Raw genomic sequence first — 20,015 nt, 5'->3', positions numbered from 1 at the left:
ACCAGCCATTCTTTCTTTGATCTCCCTATTGCCTTTGACACAGTGGTCTATACCTATATTTTCCATTGGTTGTAATTGTTTGCTTATTCATATACTTTTAAATACAGCCAGAAAACTTTCTGCAAATTTATCTTCCCTGGATCCCTATTACCACTGCACCACACTCCCCCACTCAAGTCTATTCCCAACATCCTAGTTATCAACTACGTGCTGCCAACAACTCTCCCCCATCGCCACCAATAATCGAGAAACAAATCATTTATGTCATGCTGATAACTAAATTCAAATTCATCATCACTGTCTATTCCTACCCCCATTGTTAATTTGTTAACTGCTGTTTTAGAGAAGAAATTTACTCCAACCAAATACTGCTAGAAGAAGCAAAGCCATTGTCTTGTCTGTCACGTACAAAACTTCTTCTGAATATAATTTTCTAGCTGCTCCTCCATTTAATTATCTGCTGTAGTACATCTACTGTCAAAATCTCTCTGTAGAATTGGCTATCATGCTTAGCCCAATGTGTAAGAAGGAACTGCAGATGCTGGCTTAAACGGAATATAGACACAAACTGCTGGAGTAACTCAGTGGGACAGGCAGCATCTCTGGAGAGAATGGGTGCTGATTCAGGTCGAGACTCTTCTTCAGATTAAAGATCCTTCAGAAGACCCTTCTCGACCCAAAACGTCACCTATTCCTTTGCAGTTCTACTATTTATGACAATAAAGGATACTTTACTTTATTTTCTTCCAGACTTGCAACCCACTTGCAATTCCCTCAATTCAGGCTCTCGGGATTTCAATCAATCATTACTCATAGCCGCGTCTTTAGCTTACCAAGGAGGCCAGTTCAGAACTTATTTCCTTAAACCACTACACAGATCTCGAAATAGGGCTCTTAAAGATAGGGGAGTCAGGGGATATGGGGTACTGATTGGGGATGATCAGCCATGATCCACATTGAATGGTGCTGCTGGCTCGAAGGGCCTAATGGCCTACTCCTGCACCTATTGTAGATTATAAAATGCTCCATAAAAATCTAGCTCTTGGGCCAAGCTTTTGGTACTATATTCCTGTCTTTCCCAAATGCTTCAATATCAAATTTTGTCTTCAATAAAACCAATGCACCTTAAAATATACAAACACAAATAGTCGTGTCATTGTCAGAGCACCTGCCACAGTTGAGATAGAAAAAACAGACAGCTGCACAGACTAAACTTCCGATGCATTCTACACATTATTCACATATTAAATGGGGCACAAAACTTTGCCATCAATATAAATATTATGTCATCCACAGAATAAGAAAAGGTTGTATCCCCTTCATATGTGTGCATATATTGATATACATGTAAAAATATCTTCCAAAACTCAAAGAATTTACACACGACACATACTGTGACGTGATTTTCTACGATAAAAATGTAAGCTCAATATTTCGATTAAGATGAAACGGCTTTATCCTGAAACACAAATAAAATGTCTATATGTCAATGCTTACCATTCTAAATGCTAAATTCACTATGGAATTCACCTTTATAAACTTATTGCACTTAATCACTCGCTATGTGGCTAGACATGCTGAATCACAAATGGGGACATGGACTGCGGCATTTTGAATCAATAACAGTCTTGGAGAGAATTGAAAACAAGGTTAGAGGATGCTGGATACAGCGGTAATAGGTTAGGTTAAGGCAGATAGGGGTGAAAGGAAAGCGAGACAAACGCAGGCAATTTTGTAGGTGGAATAGCATTGGTAATGGCTTTTATTCCCGCATCTGATCCAGGCTCAGGGTTAATATTATGCCAAAAGGTTCAGTCACAGTCACTCACAACCTTCAAGGCAGACAGGCAACCTATCCCCAGGGATCCATGCTGAGCAGATGGAAGAGTACAAGAACATCACGGGAATAACAGGCCCTCTGATTTTGCACCCCACCCCTTCCAAACCCATGGGCAATATCCCATCTTTCAGCTAGCAATCCCTCCTGATTACAAGTGAAGATCAAGCAATCACTTGAGACAATTACATGCACTACAAAACACAGTGGACTAGCCTAGAACATTATTTATTTTAAAATTCATCCATTGATTAAAATTACTTGATGTTAAATTTTAGCACTAATTAATTAGTAACACTATTCTTTGGACTAAAAACAAAAACATTTTACAGACTATGATCATTTTAAAATAAACCAGCACATTTTTAAATTAGCATGAACAAATGTTCATTTTAGAAGATTACAAAGGAACTATAATATCAGAATAGAACACGTCTTGCTGCAAGTGAAATTGACTGTGCAGCCTGCATCTTACTGCACAAATTGTTTAAAGACCAGAATTAGGAACTAAGTGATGAACAGCTACAAGAAAAAAAATACATATTATTTTAAAAGTTAATTTTTTACCTTGAATTAATTGCTGATTCATTCAAGACAACTGGGAACAACGGTCATTCTTAATTCTTGATGTACATTAGCTAGACTCAACCTTGGACCCATTTTAATCAACTGTACAATAGAGACAAACCCTTCACTGCATAGTAATAAGGAGTGGAAGAACTGGAAACTGTCTAAATCCCTCTATGCCTCTGCAAAGACGAAGGATAACTGTTGTCATAGCCAAGGATAGTTAATTCACCATACGCTACACATCAGAATAAGAGCTACTTGGTTATTTAGCTGTAGTATTCATTTTGATGCTGGCATATGACATGCAGAAGATTTGGGATTTGCCATTTTCTTGTACCTAGAGAAAACATTTAAAGTGATCAAAACTGAGGGATTTTGATACTGAAAACGGAGCTAAAATCATTTCCACTGGTTAGTAAGAAAGCAAGATGATCAGCATCATACAAAAATAACAGATGCTGAAGGGGGTTGGGAAAAATAGGCACATTTGAGACATCATAAATGGAGCAGAACTCAATTTATGATATCATCTTGACCCCTTGATCTATTAATGTATTCTGAAGTATCCTCCCCCTCCATAACACTTTGTAGTGTCAGACAGACATAAACAGGTCCCCTCGCCCAAACTTTTGCCCATCTCACCATCCCAGGAGACTTCACCAAAACACCAGAAAAACAAGCTTTTGGAAGTGGCCTAGGAACCATGTGCTAAATGCAACGGATACCAAACATGTCAAGACATATGCCATATATTGTCAAAGGGGCGAAGGAGGGGTCAGAGAGAGTTTGTAGACTTGAAGTCACGTCTTAAATACAGTGTACACCATCCTCATTAAATTCTGATAGTCACTACATCTACGACTGTGATATGTTGGAACAAACAGATGACTGTGCAAGGGAATATTTTCAATTTTTCAAGCAAGTTTGCATGGGGTTATTTTAAATCACAGAATCATCCATAACCAAGAAACTTCACTTACAACAATAATGAATAGGAAATTCAAGAATAACTACATTTTGCCAACATTCTGTATAAAGTTCATTTTACAAAAGTTCTTAATGCCTACTTGAGTTGAAACTGCAAGGATTGCATTCCATAAAATGTTTTCCTAAACCCTTTACCTGCTGTGTCAGAAAACTGCAAGAGTTAAACAAGGGTTATAAGATATTTACAAAAAGAACAATTTAAACCAGGATTATAAAAACATGGCCAAATCATATCAAAACTTCCCATCGGTAAAAAAGCACAGATTAATAAAAATCACCCTCAAGAGAAATATGCCCTTGGATTGTTTAAAAGGAAAATTATTTCTCCAATGTGTTTTGACACATGGTTCATTGACACACAAAACACAAAATTCACCAAAAATATTATCCCCAATCCGTGGCATTCAAACAAACAGACAAAAATAAGAATATAACTACAATGCCAACAAAATAATGTTGGCCTCAACAACAATATGCTGGAAAAAAAAAGCAGCCAGCATGGAGTACAAAATAAGGGTTCACCAAAAAACAAGGGGAAGGGGGTAAAATTCTACCTACCTTTTCTTTCCACAAAGGAGTGAAAGAAGACAAAAATTCTGAGGAAGGGGAATTTTAAATTAATGGTCAGCAGACATCTTGTTTTCTTCTGGAATCATAGGACACAGATGGGGAGAGTCAGAGTGAGTGTGTGTGGATTGAAGCAGTATGATTTTCTTTTTCTCTGCTCCTTTGCACTCTCTCACCCCACCTCTCTCACTCTGTCTCTATCTATCTATCTCCCTCTCTCTCTCTCTCACACACACACTCACTCACTCACACTGAGAGTGTGCCTTGTGTGCCCTGGTTTTGGAAAGTCTCTACCACAGTGTGTGTGTGTGTGTGTGTGTGTGTGGAAATGGCGGATATTCCTGCAGACACTCTTCCCCCTTCACCAACTTTTTCCTCTGCAACTGCTGCTTCTACTGCACCCACAGCTTCTCCTTCCCCCTGCCCAGCAGCAGGCATCGCCCATGATGTTTCTCACGCCGCCATGGAGGCAACTCGTCAGGTGATTCCCTCCGCGAAAAGAAAAAAAGGGGGGGGAACGACTTCCAGTGTCTCCTCCTAAATTACCACACAAAAAATCAACACAAAATCCATTTCTGCACGCACCATTCGACAGGCCGCACCCGATTTTCACTCAAAAACGTCGACGAACGGCCGCTATCGCATCATTTTCTTTTAGCGCTAAACTACAATAAGGAGATTTTTTTTCTCTCTCCCTCTCCCCGTCCACCGAACTTGATGCGTTCGTCCCGCCCCCTCTGCGACCCCATTGGCCCGGGGCCGTCGGGCCGGGCCGCTGATTGGTCGACGGGGATGTCCATCAGCCAGGAGTTGGCCAAGCACTTTAGGTTGCGGCTTCCAAGGAGGAGGCGCGACAGGAAGTCGCCATCGAGCCGGAAGTAGGGGTCGTACGGCAGCAGGGAATGCTGGGAACTGTAGTTCCAAGCTTCATTGAAGCAAGGCTATCCATTGATAAGTTGTATAGGAAGGAACTGCAGGTGCTGGTTTAAATTGGCAAGTCAAGTCAAGTTTATTTGTCACATACACATACGAGATGTGCAGTGAAATGAAAGTGGCAATGCTTGCGGAACAACAAAACATCCAAACAAATTATAAACACAATCATAACACACATATTATTTTACATAATAAATAATAGAAGGAAAAACGTTCTGTACAGTTAGTCCCTGGTGAGAAAGGCGTTTACAGTCCGAATTGCCTCTGGGAAGAAACTCCTTCTCAACCTCTCCGTTCTCGCCACATGGCAACGGAGGCGTTTGCCTGACCGTAGCGGCTGGAACAGTCCGTTGCAGGGGTGGAAGGGGTGGAAGAGGTGGAAGAATTGGCAAGGGAACCAAGTATAATCATGGTTTTTGGATACACTACGATATATAATGCTAAGGAATGGATGTATACCCATGGAGAATGTTGGAGGAATGTTGCACAGCTCTTGTTTTGTACAGGGAGGAACTGCAGATGCTGGTTTACAATACAATACAATATCATTTATTTGTCATTTGAACCTCACATGAGGTTCAAACGAAATTTGGTTTAAAGCAAAGATAGACACAAAATGCTGGAGTAACTCAACAGGACAGGCAGCATCTCTGGAGAGAAGGAATGGGTGGCATTTCAGGTCAAGACCCCTTCAGTCTGAAGAAATGTAATTCATTCCTTCTCTCCAAACATTTAGATTTAGTATCTTCTTATTTGGATGTTGCTACCAGATTGGAAGACAACAAGAATGAATTTCTGTTGATAATCTCTGGGGGTTTCTCTTTTTTTAACGTACGCATCAAAGAGAACTAAAACATAAAGCATTTGCGCATTGCATTGGCTGGAGGCAGGAGAGTTGCTGGAGGCTATTAAGCGCTGCAACATCCAAATAACCTCTGAACTACATAGACTATTATTGTTATTATCACACTATTTTTGTTTGTCAGGTATTTTTATGTGGGTGGTGTGTGTATATATATATATTTATGTATTTATATATATGCCCTATGTGTGTGTGTATATATATGTGTGTGTGTGTGTATATATATATATGTGTGTGTGTGTGTATGTGTGTGTGTGTATATGTATATATATGTGTGTGTATGTATGTGTGTGTATATATATAGGAGTTTTGCATCTATCTTTGGTTTAAACACACACACACACATATATATATATATATGTTTAAACCGAAGATAGATGCAAAACGGCTGTGTGTATGTTTAAATCGAAGATAGACGCAAAACGCTGGAGTAACTCAGCGGGACAGGCAGCATCTCTGGAGAGAAGGAATGGGTGACGTTTCGGGTTGAGACCCTTCTTCAGACTGATGTCAGGTGCACACACACACACACACACACTCTGAACATTGTTTTCTTGTTTATTAGATTAGATTAGAATAGATTTGTTTATTGTCATTCAGACCTTTCGGCCTGACCGAAATTTCGTTTCCCTGCAGTCATACATATAATTAAAAAATGACAAAAACACACTCAATCACACAAATTTAACATCTATGATATATGATATCTTTATTTGATATATGATATCTTTATTTCGAACGATTAAAAAAAAAAAGAAAAGAAAAGATGAAAATGAATAAATAAAAGGAAAATTATATATATACATATATAATAATAATAATAATAATCTTATTTATATAGCACATTTTCAGTCAACTTGCATTGACCCCAAAGTGCTTCACATAATTACATTACATTTACACACAGGCAAAGGTGGGTGAAGTGTCTTGCCCCAAGGATACAACGACATGCACTCCAAGCGGGATTCGAGTATGCACTCCAAGCGGGATTCGAACCGGCTACCTTCCGGTCGCCAGCCGAACACTGTATATATATACATAAATACATACACACACATACATGTACATATATACATACATACATACATATACACATACATAACATATATGTACATACATAAATTAAAACATCAAAAGCCAATTTCAACATAATCTATTGCTTACAGTGCACCATGTTTACATATTCTGTTGTGTTGCTTCCAGTAAGAATGTGGGAATGTTCCATCTGGGACACATGATGACAATAAAACACTCTTGTCTCTTGACTCTTTGCTATGTTTCTATGTTTGAGAGGCAAGGACAAGTTGGACTACAAGTCCCAGAGTAGCCTGGTGCTGGGACGGCTGGAGTGGCGCAGCCGCTCACAGGGGCTGCGGGGGTTTGACCGAGTCAGCGGCGGATAGGGAAGCCTCGCCACAGAATAAAACATCACATTCTCTCAGTGCACAGAGAGTCAAAACACAAAAAATACATCCCTATTTAAACAAAAAAAAATACACGCGCAAGAAGCCGCAAAAGGAGCGTAACCATGGTAAGTGATCGTTTGCATTTTGACAGAAAGTAAATGCACAGTGAGGCCTGGACCAAGCCTAGCAGTGAGATTATTCATGTTAAAAATTAAGTAAAACATCACGAAAATCTACTCTATCCTTCAAAAAGAAGTACCGGCTTTTATATGTACCTTTGTGTACCTTCCGCCTTTTATATAACTGTGCTTTGCATCCATGTAGATGACTATGCTTGAGGCCTTGTCACTTTATCAATCTAAAATCATCCTTAATAGTGTTTTCAATGTATGTTTTATAATAATAATAATAATACATTTTATTTATGGGCGCCTTTCAAGAGTCTCAAGGACACCTTATAAAAATTTAGCAGGTAGAGGAAAAACATGTAAGGGGAATGAAATAAATAGTAGAGACATGACTAGTACACAAAGTAAAGACAGAATTCAGTTCAAAACACAATATGAGTCAATTTTATGCACCATATTTGTGTAGATAACTGTCACCGTCCGTGCATTGGGATCGATAACAGAACTATCGGGGATTATTGAACAGGCTAATGTATTCTTTGAAAGCGAGAAGGTTGAAGGGTGACCTGTTAGATGCTTTCAAGAGATGATAGATAGCTCCATGTGGGTGAGATGAGAACCAGGAATAAAAGTTACCAATAAATCGAACAGTGAATTCAGGGCAAATTTCTTGAATGCTTAAAGAATAATGCTTCCTAACAATAAAATAAACTTAATTTTTTATTACTCTTGAGGTATCAGATCACCTCAAAGTGTTTTACAGCCGATTAAGTACTTTTGAGGCATTAGCACTCTGGTAGAAAGTGGGGTAACCAATTTGCACACAGCAAGAACAGTGTGATAATGACATAAGATCTATTCTGTTTTACTTGATATAAATTCATAGGATTCACTAGTGGGCAGAGGGGGTTGCCTTACAAGGAAGGGCTGAGTTGAATGTATTAATGTTCCCAATGTTGGGCGAGTCCAGAACCAGGGTCCACAGTCTTAGAATAAAGGGGAGGCTATTTAGGACTGAGGTGAGAAAAAACTTTTTCACCCAGAGAGTTGTGAATTTGTGGAATTCCCTGCCACAGAGGACAGTGGAGGCCAAATCACTGGATGGATTTAAGAGAGAGTTAAATAGAGCTCTAGGGGCTGGTGGAATCAAGGGATATGGAGAGAAGGCAGGCACGGGTTATTGATTGGGGACGATCAGCCATGATCACAATGAATGACGGTGCTGGCTCGAAGGGCCGAATGGCCTCCTCCTGCAACTATTTTCTATGTTTCTATGTATTCATACCAGTTGGTGTTTGAAAGAGCAAAACGTAAAAACATTCTGGGGCAGTTTTAGCAAGGTAGATGCCAAAATAAAACGTTGCCCTGGTGAGTTAAGAAATGAGTGCATGATTTCAGTATGTAAATGAAATGAAGAGTACTGTGACTTGTTTGTCAATTTCTGTTCCAATACTGTAATCAAATATTTTTAAGGCCGACGTGGAAAGATGTTTGGACAATGAGGGACTCAACAATTATGAGGATCAGCCACAAGCTGGTGAATCCAAAGATCTAATCAATCTTTATTTATCAAATCAGAAAAGGCACAAAGGGCCATGCTTTGCCTTTTGAGATACTGGGTAAAGGATAAATATTGGCTTGCATTGTGCATACTATGTTGCAAAGAACAACATAGACACGGTTAAGTGGAAGATAGATGTGGGTGAAAGGAATAGAAGGATATGTTGATGTGATGGTGGATGAATATAGGTGGGAGAAAAATCCTGTGGAGCATAAGGATCATAATGAAGCAGATGGAGGCAGTGCCATAATCCTTTAATGTGAAATATTGTAAATACAGATGTGCAGAAATATCTGAACAGGACAGCACAATGTTGGAGCTGGTAAAGTGGCTGGATTCAATTCACAGCTGGGTCGGGATTCAATCCTGACCTTCAGAGTTCTCTAGTAGAGTTTACCTGGTCTCCCAGTGACAGCATGGGATTCTTCCGGCTGCTCCAATTTCCTCCCAGCGGTAGAGTTGCTGCCTTACAGTGCCATAGACACAGGGCAGATCCGAACTACAAGTGCTTATCTGTACGTAGTTTGAACTTTCTCCTTGTGACCGCGTGGGTTTTCTCCAGGCACTACAGTTTTCTCACACATTCCAAAGATGTGCAAGTTTGTAGGTTAATTGGCTTCTGTAAAATTGTCTCTAGTCTGTAGGATAGAACTAGTGCACAGGGATCACTGGTCGACTTGGACTTGGTTGGCCGAAGACCCTGTGTCTATGCTGCATCTCTAAAACTAAAACCTGCCCTTGGTGTTGAATGGTTTGAGTCCACAAGTTTGTATTCACATTTTATCATGTTCAAGAAGCTATTCCTCTTTGTCAGCGAGTGATTTTGGCCATGTTATGGAGGAATAATTCTTAGCTGTCTATCCTTTCCTTTGAACTATTTAGGATATCCACTTGCATAAGGGCTCTCCGCATATGAACTCCCCATCCCTCTCCAGACTGCAGAAGCTAAATTTAATACTTGTTTTGCCAGAACACCCAAAATAAGCTAACTCAGCAAAGACTGTAGACAAAATATGATGCTATACTAGTCTGTATTTCTTAACCAACCATAGAGTAGACACAACAGGAACTTAGCAAGTTGTAACACTTTAGCGCAAATCTTACACCAGTCAATCTAAGAACGATCATGCCCCATTTAACCCCAGCATCTTACTAGTTAACACTCCTTGCAAAGCAATCGCTGGTACCATTTTCACTTGTGTTAAGGGCCTGTTCCACTTGCATGACCTAGCTCACAACCTCTGCCGAGTTTGCCCTTGACTCGTACTCGCAGCATGGTCGTAGGTAGGTTGTGATGCTAGTCGTAGGTACTCGTGGCATCAAGTAGGTCGGGGCGTTTTTCTAGCCTGATGAAAAATGTCCACGAGTAAAAAAGGTCGTGAAAGTACGAGAGGCCCTTTACTTTAGATGGACAATCTACTGAATAAGTTGGATGCTTGCGTGATATTGTTTAGATGTGGAGCTATTTCTCTGGAGAAACATTGTGATTTGTTCCTTTTCTTTAAAATCTGAAACTGTTGAGGTCGTAAAGTTATAAGTGATCGGAGCAGAATTAGCCCATTCGGCCCATCAAGTCTACTCCGCCATTCAATCATGGCTGATCCATCTATCCCTCCTAACCCCATTCTCCTGCCTTAATACTTGACACCCGTACCAATCAGGAATCTGTCTATCTCTGCCTTAAAAACATCAACAGATTCACCACCCTCTGACTAAAGAAATTCCTCCTCATCTCCTTCTTAAAGGAATGTATTTTAATTCTGAGACTATGATCTCTAGTCCCACTAGTGGAAATATTCTCTCCACATCCACTCTATACAAGCCTGCGTTAAGGATGTGTCCTTTTCAATCTTGAGCTACAAATTAATGTAGCAAAAAGGCAGCGTGCTTCTCCCTCTGCTACATCTGGAAATATGTTTGAGCTCTGATGGACGATGAAATATGTGCCTCTCTACCATCCATGAGGGGAAAAAACACAGGATTAGCTAAAATCAAGAGTCTGGGGATTTACCAGACTTCCCTTCCTCAACAATATGTTGGAACGGTTGACTGCTGGTCATTATAGATAGTATGTGTATTACCCCATGCATACTATGCAGGTATGATCAAGGGGGCAATCAAGCTCCCACATCTGGGGGAATCTCAGACCCTGGGTCGGGGCTAGTCGAACCTTCTGCGACTTTGGAGCTTCCCGGCATCAGCCTCTACCCAAGACTGCAAGCTCCTCAATGTTGAAATCCGCAGGCCGCAGTTGGAGCGTCGATCACAAGCAAGGGATCGCAGGCTCCAATGGTAAGTCCACGGCCCCGCGGTGGGGCTCAAAGTCAGTCTCGAGCAAGGTCGTCAGCTCCATGGTGTTAGGCCGCAGAACGAACGGAGATGCGATCCGGAACACAATCGCATCTCCGGAACACAATCGCATCTCGACCCCCTCCCCCACCCCCCACATAAAACAAACCAGAGAACATTAACACATACTTTTAAAACTAACAAAAAACTCTCTTGGAGGCGTGACCTCTGTTGGTCTAGCAAAACGGATAATCCGGCAAGGCTTTGGAACCAAGGGTCCCGGAAAATCATGTATCAAGCACAAGTCAGCAATGGGATGGATACTGTTCAATTACCTGGAATTGAATATTCCCAACCACGTTCAAGAAACCGGGCATCATCTGCCCATTTGCTTGACAAACATCCATGCTTGTCCTAAATGTTCATCCATGTCCACCAGAGCACCACAGCCATATAATGCGACATAGACAAGATGCAATGTGGGCTCTCAGCTCATTTCTTTAACAGCACCTCCCTCACAAGATTCATAATGTCCAGGACAATGCAGAGGCAGATGGGAGCATGGATGTTTCTGTGTCATACACCAGCTTTACTTTGAAATGTTGCTGTTCTTTCATTATTGCCCAGTCAAATTCCTGGAACTCCCGACCCAACTGCAGGGTGGGACCACTGTCGGACAGCTATGGGAGCACAAGGGTTGCAGTAGTTAAAAAAGGCAGACAAAAACGTTGGAGAAACTCAGCGGGTGCGGCAGCATCTATGGAACGAAGGAAATAGGCGACGTTTCGGGCCGAAACCCTTCTTCAGACTGATGCAGGGTGGGGGTGGGGGGGGGGGGGGGGGGGGGGGGGGGCGGCAAGAAGAAAGGAAGAGGAGGAACCAGAGGGCTGAGGGAGAGCTGACAGAATAGCTGGGGAGGAGACAGCAAGGGCTACTGGAAATTGGAGAAGTCAATGTTCAGGCCGCTGGGGTGTTGACTGCCCAAGCGGAATATGAGATGCTGCTCCTCCAATCTCTGGCATTGGAGGAGGCCCAGGACAGAAAGGTCGGATTCGAAATGGGAGGGGGAGTAGAAGTGCTGAGCCACAGGGAGATCAGGTTGGTTAATTCGGACCGAGCGGAGATGTTCGGCGCAACGATCGCCAAGCCTACACTTGGTCTCACCGATGTGGATGCAGTTTGCCTCCACCACCCTCTCAAGGGTGATTAGATAGTAGCAAGAACTGCTGACCCTTCCAGAAAAATGTATATTCCACTATTTTTCATAGTGAATTAAAAATAGGAAATTGAATTGTCATTTTCTCCACGGAGTTGTATATTCAGTTGAAAATGCAACATTTTCAAAGGTATAGAGATTGAAGCAGTATCATGGGACCAATTAGACTGGTTTTCAACAAGGCAGAGCATGAAGGCCAGAACAGTTTCCTTCTTATTATTATCTTGGGGTCCAAGTCCATTGCTACTTAGAAGTGGCAACACAAGCAGATAGATTTTTATGAAAGGCACATGGTATTCTTACCTTAATCGACCAGGGCATAAAGGTTCAGGAAGTCATGTTGCGGCCTTATTAAAACATTTTTGGGACCTCAGTTAGAGTATTGTTTGCAGTTCTGGTTGCTGCATTACAGGAAGGATATAGACGCTTTGCAAAGGGTGCAGAAGAGGTTTAGCAGGATGCTGCCAGGATTAGAGGGTGGTAGCTATAAGGAGAGGTTAGACGAACATGCATTGTTTTATAGACAACAGATGCAGGAGTAGGCCAGTCGGCCCTTCAAGCCAGCACCGCCATTCAGTGTGATCATGGCTGATCATCCCCAATCAGTACCCCGTTCCTGCCTTCTCCCCATATCCCCTGACTCTGCTATTTTTAAGAGCCCCGTCTAGCTCTCTCTTGAAAGCATCCAGAGAACTGGCCTCCACCACCCTCGAAGGCATCATCAATGGAGGGGCCAGGCTGCCTGAGTCGCTGAGCTCCTCCAACACTTTGTGTTTTATTCAAGATTCCAGCATCTGCAGTTTCTTGTGTCTCCAATATTGACCTAATTTCCTCTGAAAATCATTCCTCCATAGTTGCCAGCTCACTGCCTCAGTTGGTGCAGTGCCGTGTATACTATAAATTTAGTAGGGGTCTGCATAGCAAGGAGGATGTCGTGAAGGTCTCCAATGTCAGTAATGGTGCAAGGAAGATCTGGGCAGATATGTTATGAACCCCAAATTCTAAGCATTAAATGGTGTTAAATTCACCATTCTACTTTGAGAATAATACTTTAAGTTGGCAATTATAGGTGTTAGAATATTTTTTAAATAAAATAATTTCAGTATCATAAATGGACTGATCTGTCCCAGGGTTGTTTTAGGATATTGTTGCTTTTTCCTGAGGATTTCCTAACTTGAAACAATTTTCCCACCCAGCATTACCAAGCACCAGCCTCATTAGAGACTCAATCAGTATTGTGTCCTGTGCCCCTGAGTAAGCAGACACGACTTCCTGACCAATGCCAACATTTCATGGAGCCTCCTGCATGGAAAAAAGACTTAGCAATGGTTTCTTTATAAACAAAAATAGAATCTGTTTTAATTTAAATATGCGTCCATTTGTGCAAACTAACATTAAAATCCATCTCAATCTGTGTTGAATTTACATTGGCGCAGAGGTAGAGCTACTGCCTTACAGCGCCACAGATCCGGGTATGATCCTGACTACGGGCGCTGTCTGTACAGAGTTTGTACGTTCTCCCCGTGACCTGCATGGGTTTTCTCCGAGATCTTCGGTTTCCTTCCACACTCCAAAGGCACACAGATTTGTAGGTTAATTGGCTTGGTATGAATGTAAAATTGCCCCTAGTGTGTGTAGGATAGTGTAAGTGTGCGGGGATCGCTGGTCGTTGCGGACTTGGCGTGCCGAAGGGCCTGTTTGCGTGCGGTATCTCTAAACAAATTCACAATAATAAAGTAGATTAGTTGATGACAATAACCCAATTGTGCTTTATTGGATGCCATTGGCGTTGAGTTACACGAGATCCAAATGAATGATTCATGATTTGCCAAGTCCAATATATTTTGCAATAATGTGAACAGTTGAAATCTGAAATAAATAGTTTGGGTTATTTTAGAGATACAGAGTGGAAACTGGCCCTTCGGCCCCCAACACGCCTGTGCCGACCAACGAACACCCCTACACTACTTCTATCTTACACCAGGGAAGTGTGAGGTGGTGAATTTTGGGACGGCTAACAAGGGCAGGACCTACACAGTGAATGATAGGCCTCTGGGGAGTGTTGCAGAGCAGAGGGATCTAGGAGTGCATGGTTCCTTGAAGGTCGAGTGGTAGGTAGATGAGGTGGTCAAAAAGGCTTTTGGCACAATTACCTTCATCAGTCAGAGTATTGAGTATAGAAGTTGGGAGGTCATTGAACAGTTGTATAAGATGTTGGTGAGACCACTTTTAGATATTGTGTTCAGTTCTGGGCACCATGTTCTAGGATATTGTTAAGCTTGAATGGGTTCAGCAAAGATTTACTAAAGGATGTTCCAGGACTAGAGGGCATGAGCTATAGGGAGAGGTTGAGTAGGCTGGGTCTCTATTCCTTGGAGTGCAGAAGGATGAGGGGTGATCTTATACAGGTGTTTAAAATCTTGAGAGGAATAGATCGGATCGATGCACAGAGCCTCTTGCCCAGAGTAGGCGAATCAAGGACCAGATTCATAGGTTCAAGGTAAAGGGGAAAGGTTTTAATAGGAATTTGAGGGGTAATTTCTTCACACAAAGGGTGGTGGGTGTATGGAACGAGCTGCTGGAGGAGATAGGTGAGGCAGGTACTTTTGTAACGTCCCAGAAACATTTAGACAGGTACATGGATAGGACAGGTTTGGAGGGATATGGGCCAAACGCGGGCAGGTGTGACTAGTGGAGCTGGGACACGTTGGTCAGTGTGGGCAAGTTGGGCTGAAGGGCCTGTTCCAGTGCTGTAAGACTCTTGATGTACAAGCTGGAATGGAAAACTGTTAAAAGATGCTTCTAGCTAAGACTGCTGTTATCCATATGATATTATCGCTGATGAAAGAAAGTGTATTATTTTTATTTGAATTGAAGTTTTCTTGCATTGTGACTAAACCACCCAGTCATTTATATAATTATTCTAATTACAGATATGCAAATTAGGTGCAGTTAAGCTCAAACAAAGTGACATCTTAAATAAAGAGAAATCTAATTCCATTTGAGAAAATAAGTAATGATAGTGTTCAGACATGTATTATCTGTATCCGTTACATTAATCTGGACTCCCACAAAGTTTGTTTGGGTGCATTTCAACCTTAGTACATTGAATGGAGTTTAAATGTTGAAATCTTTCCTCCCTAACTTGTTATTAATGGCACGAAATTTACAAATGTTTCTCAAAGGATAAACTGTAGAATACAAGTCATTCAAAATGTGAATACTTATAACAATAGAAGTAGGGGTTCTCATTTTCTCTCCTGAACCAAAGAGATGAAGAGTTGGCCACATTTTTGTTTAGTTTAGAGATACAGCGTGGAAACAGGCCCTACGGCCCACAGAGTCCGCACCGACCAGTGATCCCCGCACATTAACACCACCCCGCACACACTAGGGACAAGCCAATTAACCTACAAACCTGTACGTCTCTAGAGTGTGGGAGGAAACCGAAGATCTCGGAGAAAACTCATGCAGGCCACGGGGAGAACGTACAAACTCCATACAGACAGCACCCGTAGTCAGGATCGAACCCGGGCCCCTGGTGCTGTACGGCAGTAGATCTCATGCCACCGTATTTCCAGTTAACCCTAGAGAATCTCATGTTGGGATGAGAATGGAAAATGCTGTAATTACTCAGCAAGTCAAGCAGCATCCATGATGAGAGAAACCGAGTTCATGTGTTGGATGGATGATCTTTCATTGTCATTTGGTGGGATATTGTGGCAGGGAGTGCCAAAAAGTAACAGGATGCAAACATTCTTTTCAATCTTTTTCTGCAGATTTATTTTTCTCTCCCTTCCTGTAATTCAGCTTTCATTGGCTCCTCTTACTCTCAATTCTCCTCCCATATCAACAGGAATGGAGACAAAAGAGACTAGATGCTGAAAAAACAAATTGGTGGAGGAACTCAGCAAAAACCAAGAATAGGCTGTGTCATTTATTCTCACCTCAAAATCTTCTCCTTGTTCTCTGCTCCTCCCCCATTTCTCTGGAATGGAAAATGTGTTCTATTTCTAACTTTTCCAAGTTATCAACCTTGAAACATGAGCACTAAATTCTCTCTCCCTCTGCAGATGCTGCCTAACCTGTAAAGTATTTCCAGCGTTTCTTTAAATTAGAATTCCACACTATAAGGATGGCATTTAAAAGACTAGTAGAAATATTAGGAGACAAGGAACTGCAAGTGCTGGTTTACAAAGAAAAAAGACACAAAGTGCTGGAGTAATGCACCAGATCAGGCAGCATCTCTGGAGAACATGGATAGGTGACGTTTTAGTTCAGGAACCTTTGTCGGCCTGATTTAATAGGAAAGATTTAATAAGAACCTGAGGGGCAACTTTTTCACGCAGAGGGGATATGGAATAAGCTGCCAGAGGAGGTAGCTGAGGTAGGTACTATGAGAACCTTTAAAAGGAAATCTTTATTTGGAGACGTACATGAATAGGAAAGATTTAGAGAGACATGGGACAAAAATGGGCAAGTGGTTGAGATATGTGCGAAGGAACTGCAGGTGCTGGTCGAAACTAGACGAAGATAATCACAAAAAGCTGGAGTAACTCAGCGGGACAGGCAGCATCTCTGAAGAGAAGGAATGGGTGACGTTTCGGGTCGAGACCCTTCCAAACCACCATATGGTTAAACCTTTGAATTAATTCCATGTTGTCGACCCTCTGTCTCAAAATGGTTTCCAGATACCCACGTTCCAGCTCAACTTGTTATTCCCACACTTATAACGGTGGAGTGCATTTGAGAATAAGGACACAAATAGCTAGGCAAAGGAACCTTTTTTTTTAGCAGCAGTACACTTGGGTAGGCGCCAAGATGTATTTGAGTGAAGGGGAGAATATAGGTGGCTGTGATATTTTTGGAATGTTTTTAATACGTAAAAGTTTTTTTTTGGTCTATAAACTGTTATTTAATTGTACGGGGTAATTAAAATAAAATCTTCTATTGCTTGAGGAAATGAAGGTTGGGTGTACCTTTTATAAGCCTGTAATCACTGAGTCAGATGCCCTCCCCACTTCCATCAGAAAACCACAGACCTTTTCATAGCAACATGTCAAAGGTGGGGTGCACCCCACCGTCTTAGAAAGCGTCTAAATAAAGCATCCAAAGGTAACCACGGAATGTAGCAGTCACTGCAACGGTCCATCAAGTTAGCTGAGATCATTGTGGTCTTAAAGCCCTGTCCCACGGTACGAGTTCATTACAAGAGCTCTCCCAAGTTTAAAATAAATCAAACTTGTGGTAAGCACGGAGAATGAATGTAGCGGGTACGTCGGAGCTCGGGGGCGTCTCTTGCCGGCTCGTAACGCGAACGGCATGTGCTTGGGGAGACTCGCTAACGGCAGGTAAGCTCGGGAAGACTCGTGAACATTTTTCAACATGTTGAAAAGGAAATGTAGTCGGGATCAAACCTGGGTCTCTGGTGCAGCAAGTGCTGTAAGGCAACATGTTGAAAAATGTCCACGAGAGCCCCGAGTACTGACGAGTGGCCATTACCGTAAATCTCCGAGTTCGAATCAGGGCAAACTCGGGAGAGCTCTTGGAATGAAGAGGGAGAGTGCAGTGGAGAGATAAGTTTTTTTGGCCTTCCATCACAGCGATGTGATGGATGTTTATGTAAATTATGTTGTGTCTTGGGTCTATTTGTTTGTAATGTATGGCTGCAGAAACGGCATTTCGTTTGGACCTCAAGGGGTCCAAATGACAATTAAATTGAATCTTGAATCTTGAATCTTGAACTCGTACCGTGGGACAGGGGTTTTACCAAGAAGAAAGATCATTCCAGATTATAGGTTCTGATCACCATCCAATGACTCCTATTGGAAAGTGCACATGTGTGGATATTGGGGGAGGGGGGGAGGGAACAGGAGTGGAGACAAAAGAGACTGGATGCTGAAAAAATAAATCGGTGGAGCAAAAAGCAAGAATAGTCTTGTTTGTGGTGGAAATGTTTGCTGTCCAATTTCATACTTGAAAATATTGTCAGTTAGATCTGTTGGAGGAACACTGTACAACTGTACAACCTTCAGTCTGAAGAAGTGCCCTGACCTAAAATGTCCCCTAAGGTCTTACAGTGTGGTAACAATCCCTTTGGTCCAACTTGACCACACCGGCCAACATGTCCCATCAACACTAGTCCCACCTGCCTGCATTTGGCCCATATCTCTCTGAACCTGTCCTATCCATGTACCTGTCTAAACATTGGAATAGTCAGTCCTGCCTCAACTAACTCCTCTGGCAGCTCGTTCCATACACCCACCCATACACTAAGAGCAAAAGTTGCCTTTTAGGATCCTATTAAATCTTGCCCCATCTCACCTTAAACATATGTCCTCTTGTTTTTAATTCCCCTACCCTGGGTAAAAGACTGTGCATTCCCCCTCTCTATTCCCCGCATGATTTTATACACCTATTTAACATCTCCCCTCGGGCTCGTGTGCTCCAAGGAATAAAGTCCTAAAACTAAAGTAATTCACAAACTATTCATAACATTTTGAAACATTTCCTCTGCTGGCTGCTAATTTGCACAATGCAAAAATCGTAGCTGTAAAAGGCAAGATATTAATCTGTGAATTCATTTTGGTGTTGTTGATTAAGCGAGATTGCAACAAAATATTCTTTTGGGACACATAAATAAAACAGAAAAATCATGCAGCCTCTTCATTTATTTCCCTTTCTCTTTTCAGATCCGTTTCATCCTTATTCAAAACCGTGCTGGCAAAACCCGTCTGGCTAAGTGGTACATGCAGTTTGACGACGATGAAAAGCAGAAGCTCATCGAGGAGGTTCACGCTGTTGTGACTGTTCGTGACGCGAAACATACCAACTTTGTGGAGGTACACTAACGACTGCAGTTCTGAGATTGCAATGGTCAGGCAGGCATGGTGGTGCAGCGGTAGAGTTGCTGCCTTACAGCGCTTGCTGCACCAGAGACCCGGGTTTGATCCCGACTACGAGTGCTGTCTGTACGGAGTGTGTACCAAAGATCCTATAGCGAGCAAGATAGTCCACTCGACCAAAAAGACATCGTACGGTGATGGGCAAATTCATGGGTAATTTTCGGCCCCATTTCCGTAACCGGCTTCTGTCTCTGCACCAAAGATCCCGTAGGATACTAGTGCGGAGACGGAAGCCGGTTACGGAAACATCCTCGTAAAAATAAAAGTTCTTTTTGTAAAAATCTTCACATTTTCAGAATTTTAATTTATTAACACAAACTGTTCCCCCGCAACGTTGATTACACAGCGGGCCGGGTCAAGTTAAGAAATGGATGAAAAAAAGGCCCACGTTCTGTTCCGTTGCGTACTACACGTCAGCCCATTGCATTTAGCAGGAGTGGTCTATCTTGCTCCACTATAGAATCTTTGGTGTGTACGTTCTCCCCGTGACCACTGGGTTTTCTCCGCAATCTTCGGTTTCCTCCCACACTTCAAAGATGCACAGGTTTGTAGGTTAATTGGCTTGGTATAAGTGTAAATTGTCCCCAGTGTGTGTGTAGGATAGTGTTTCGAGATCACTGGTTGGTGCGGACTCGGTGGGCCGAAGGGCCTGTTTCCGCGCTGTATCTCTAAAACTACACCAGTATGTAATTCTCCATCTGCAAATATAAAATTAGTGTTATGCTTGCATCCATTACATTATATCCCTTAT

The 20,015-nt window shown here is 42.0% G+C and overlaps 2 protein-coding genes across 3 annotated transcripts in view; one reads left to right on the top strand and one right to left on the bottom strand.

Annotated features, from left to right (window-relative positions):
* The window catches only part of arhgap35a (Rho GTPase activating protein 35a), an 84,217-nt gene extending 79,556 nt beyond the window's left edge, over positions 1 to 4,661 (bottom strand). The window contains exon 1 of one of the 2 annotated variants that reach the window (XM_055663655.1): positions 4,547 to 4,661. The gene's annotated coding sequence lies outside the window, so the exon portion shown is untranslated. The other variant, XM_055663658.1, reaches the window with a different exon arrangement.
* Positions 4,662 to 7,114: 2,453 nt separating this feature from the next.
* Positions 7,115 to 20,015, top strand: part of ap2s1 (adaptor related protein complex 2 subunit sigma 1) — a 37,029-nt gene continuing 24,128 nt past the window's right edge. Inside the window, exons 1-2 of the mRNA XM_055663662.1 lie at positions 7,115 to 7,290; positions 19,052 to 19,201. Coding sequence (XP_055519637.1) covers positions 7,288 to 7,290; positions 19,052 to 19,201 — 153 coding nt within the window. The 5' untranslated portion in view covers positions 7,115 to 7,287. The remainder of the gene's footprint in view (positions 7,291 to 19,051; positions 19,202 to 20,015) is intronic.

This window comes from Leucoraja erinacea, chromosome 38 (genome assembly GCF_028641065.1).
Source record: "Leucoraja erinacea ecotype New England chromosome 38, Leri_hhj_1, whole genome shotgun sequence".
Taxonomy (NCBI): Eukaryota; Metazoa; Chordata; class Chondrichthyes; order Rajiformes; family Rajidae; genus Leucoraja; species Leucoraja erinaceus.
This window is presented reverse-complemented; position numbering and strand designations above follow the sequence as displayed.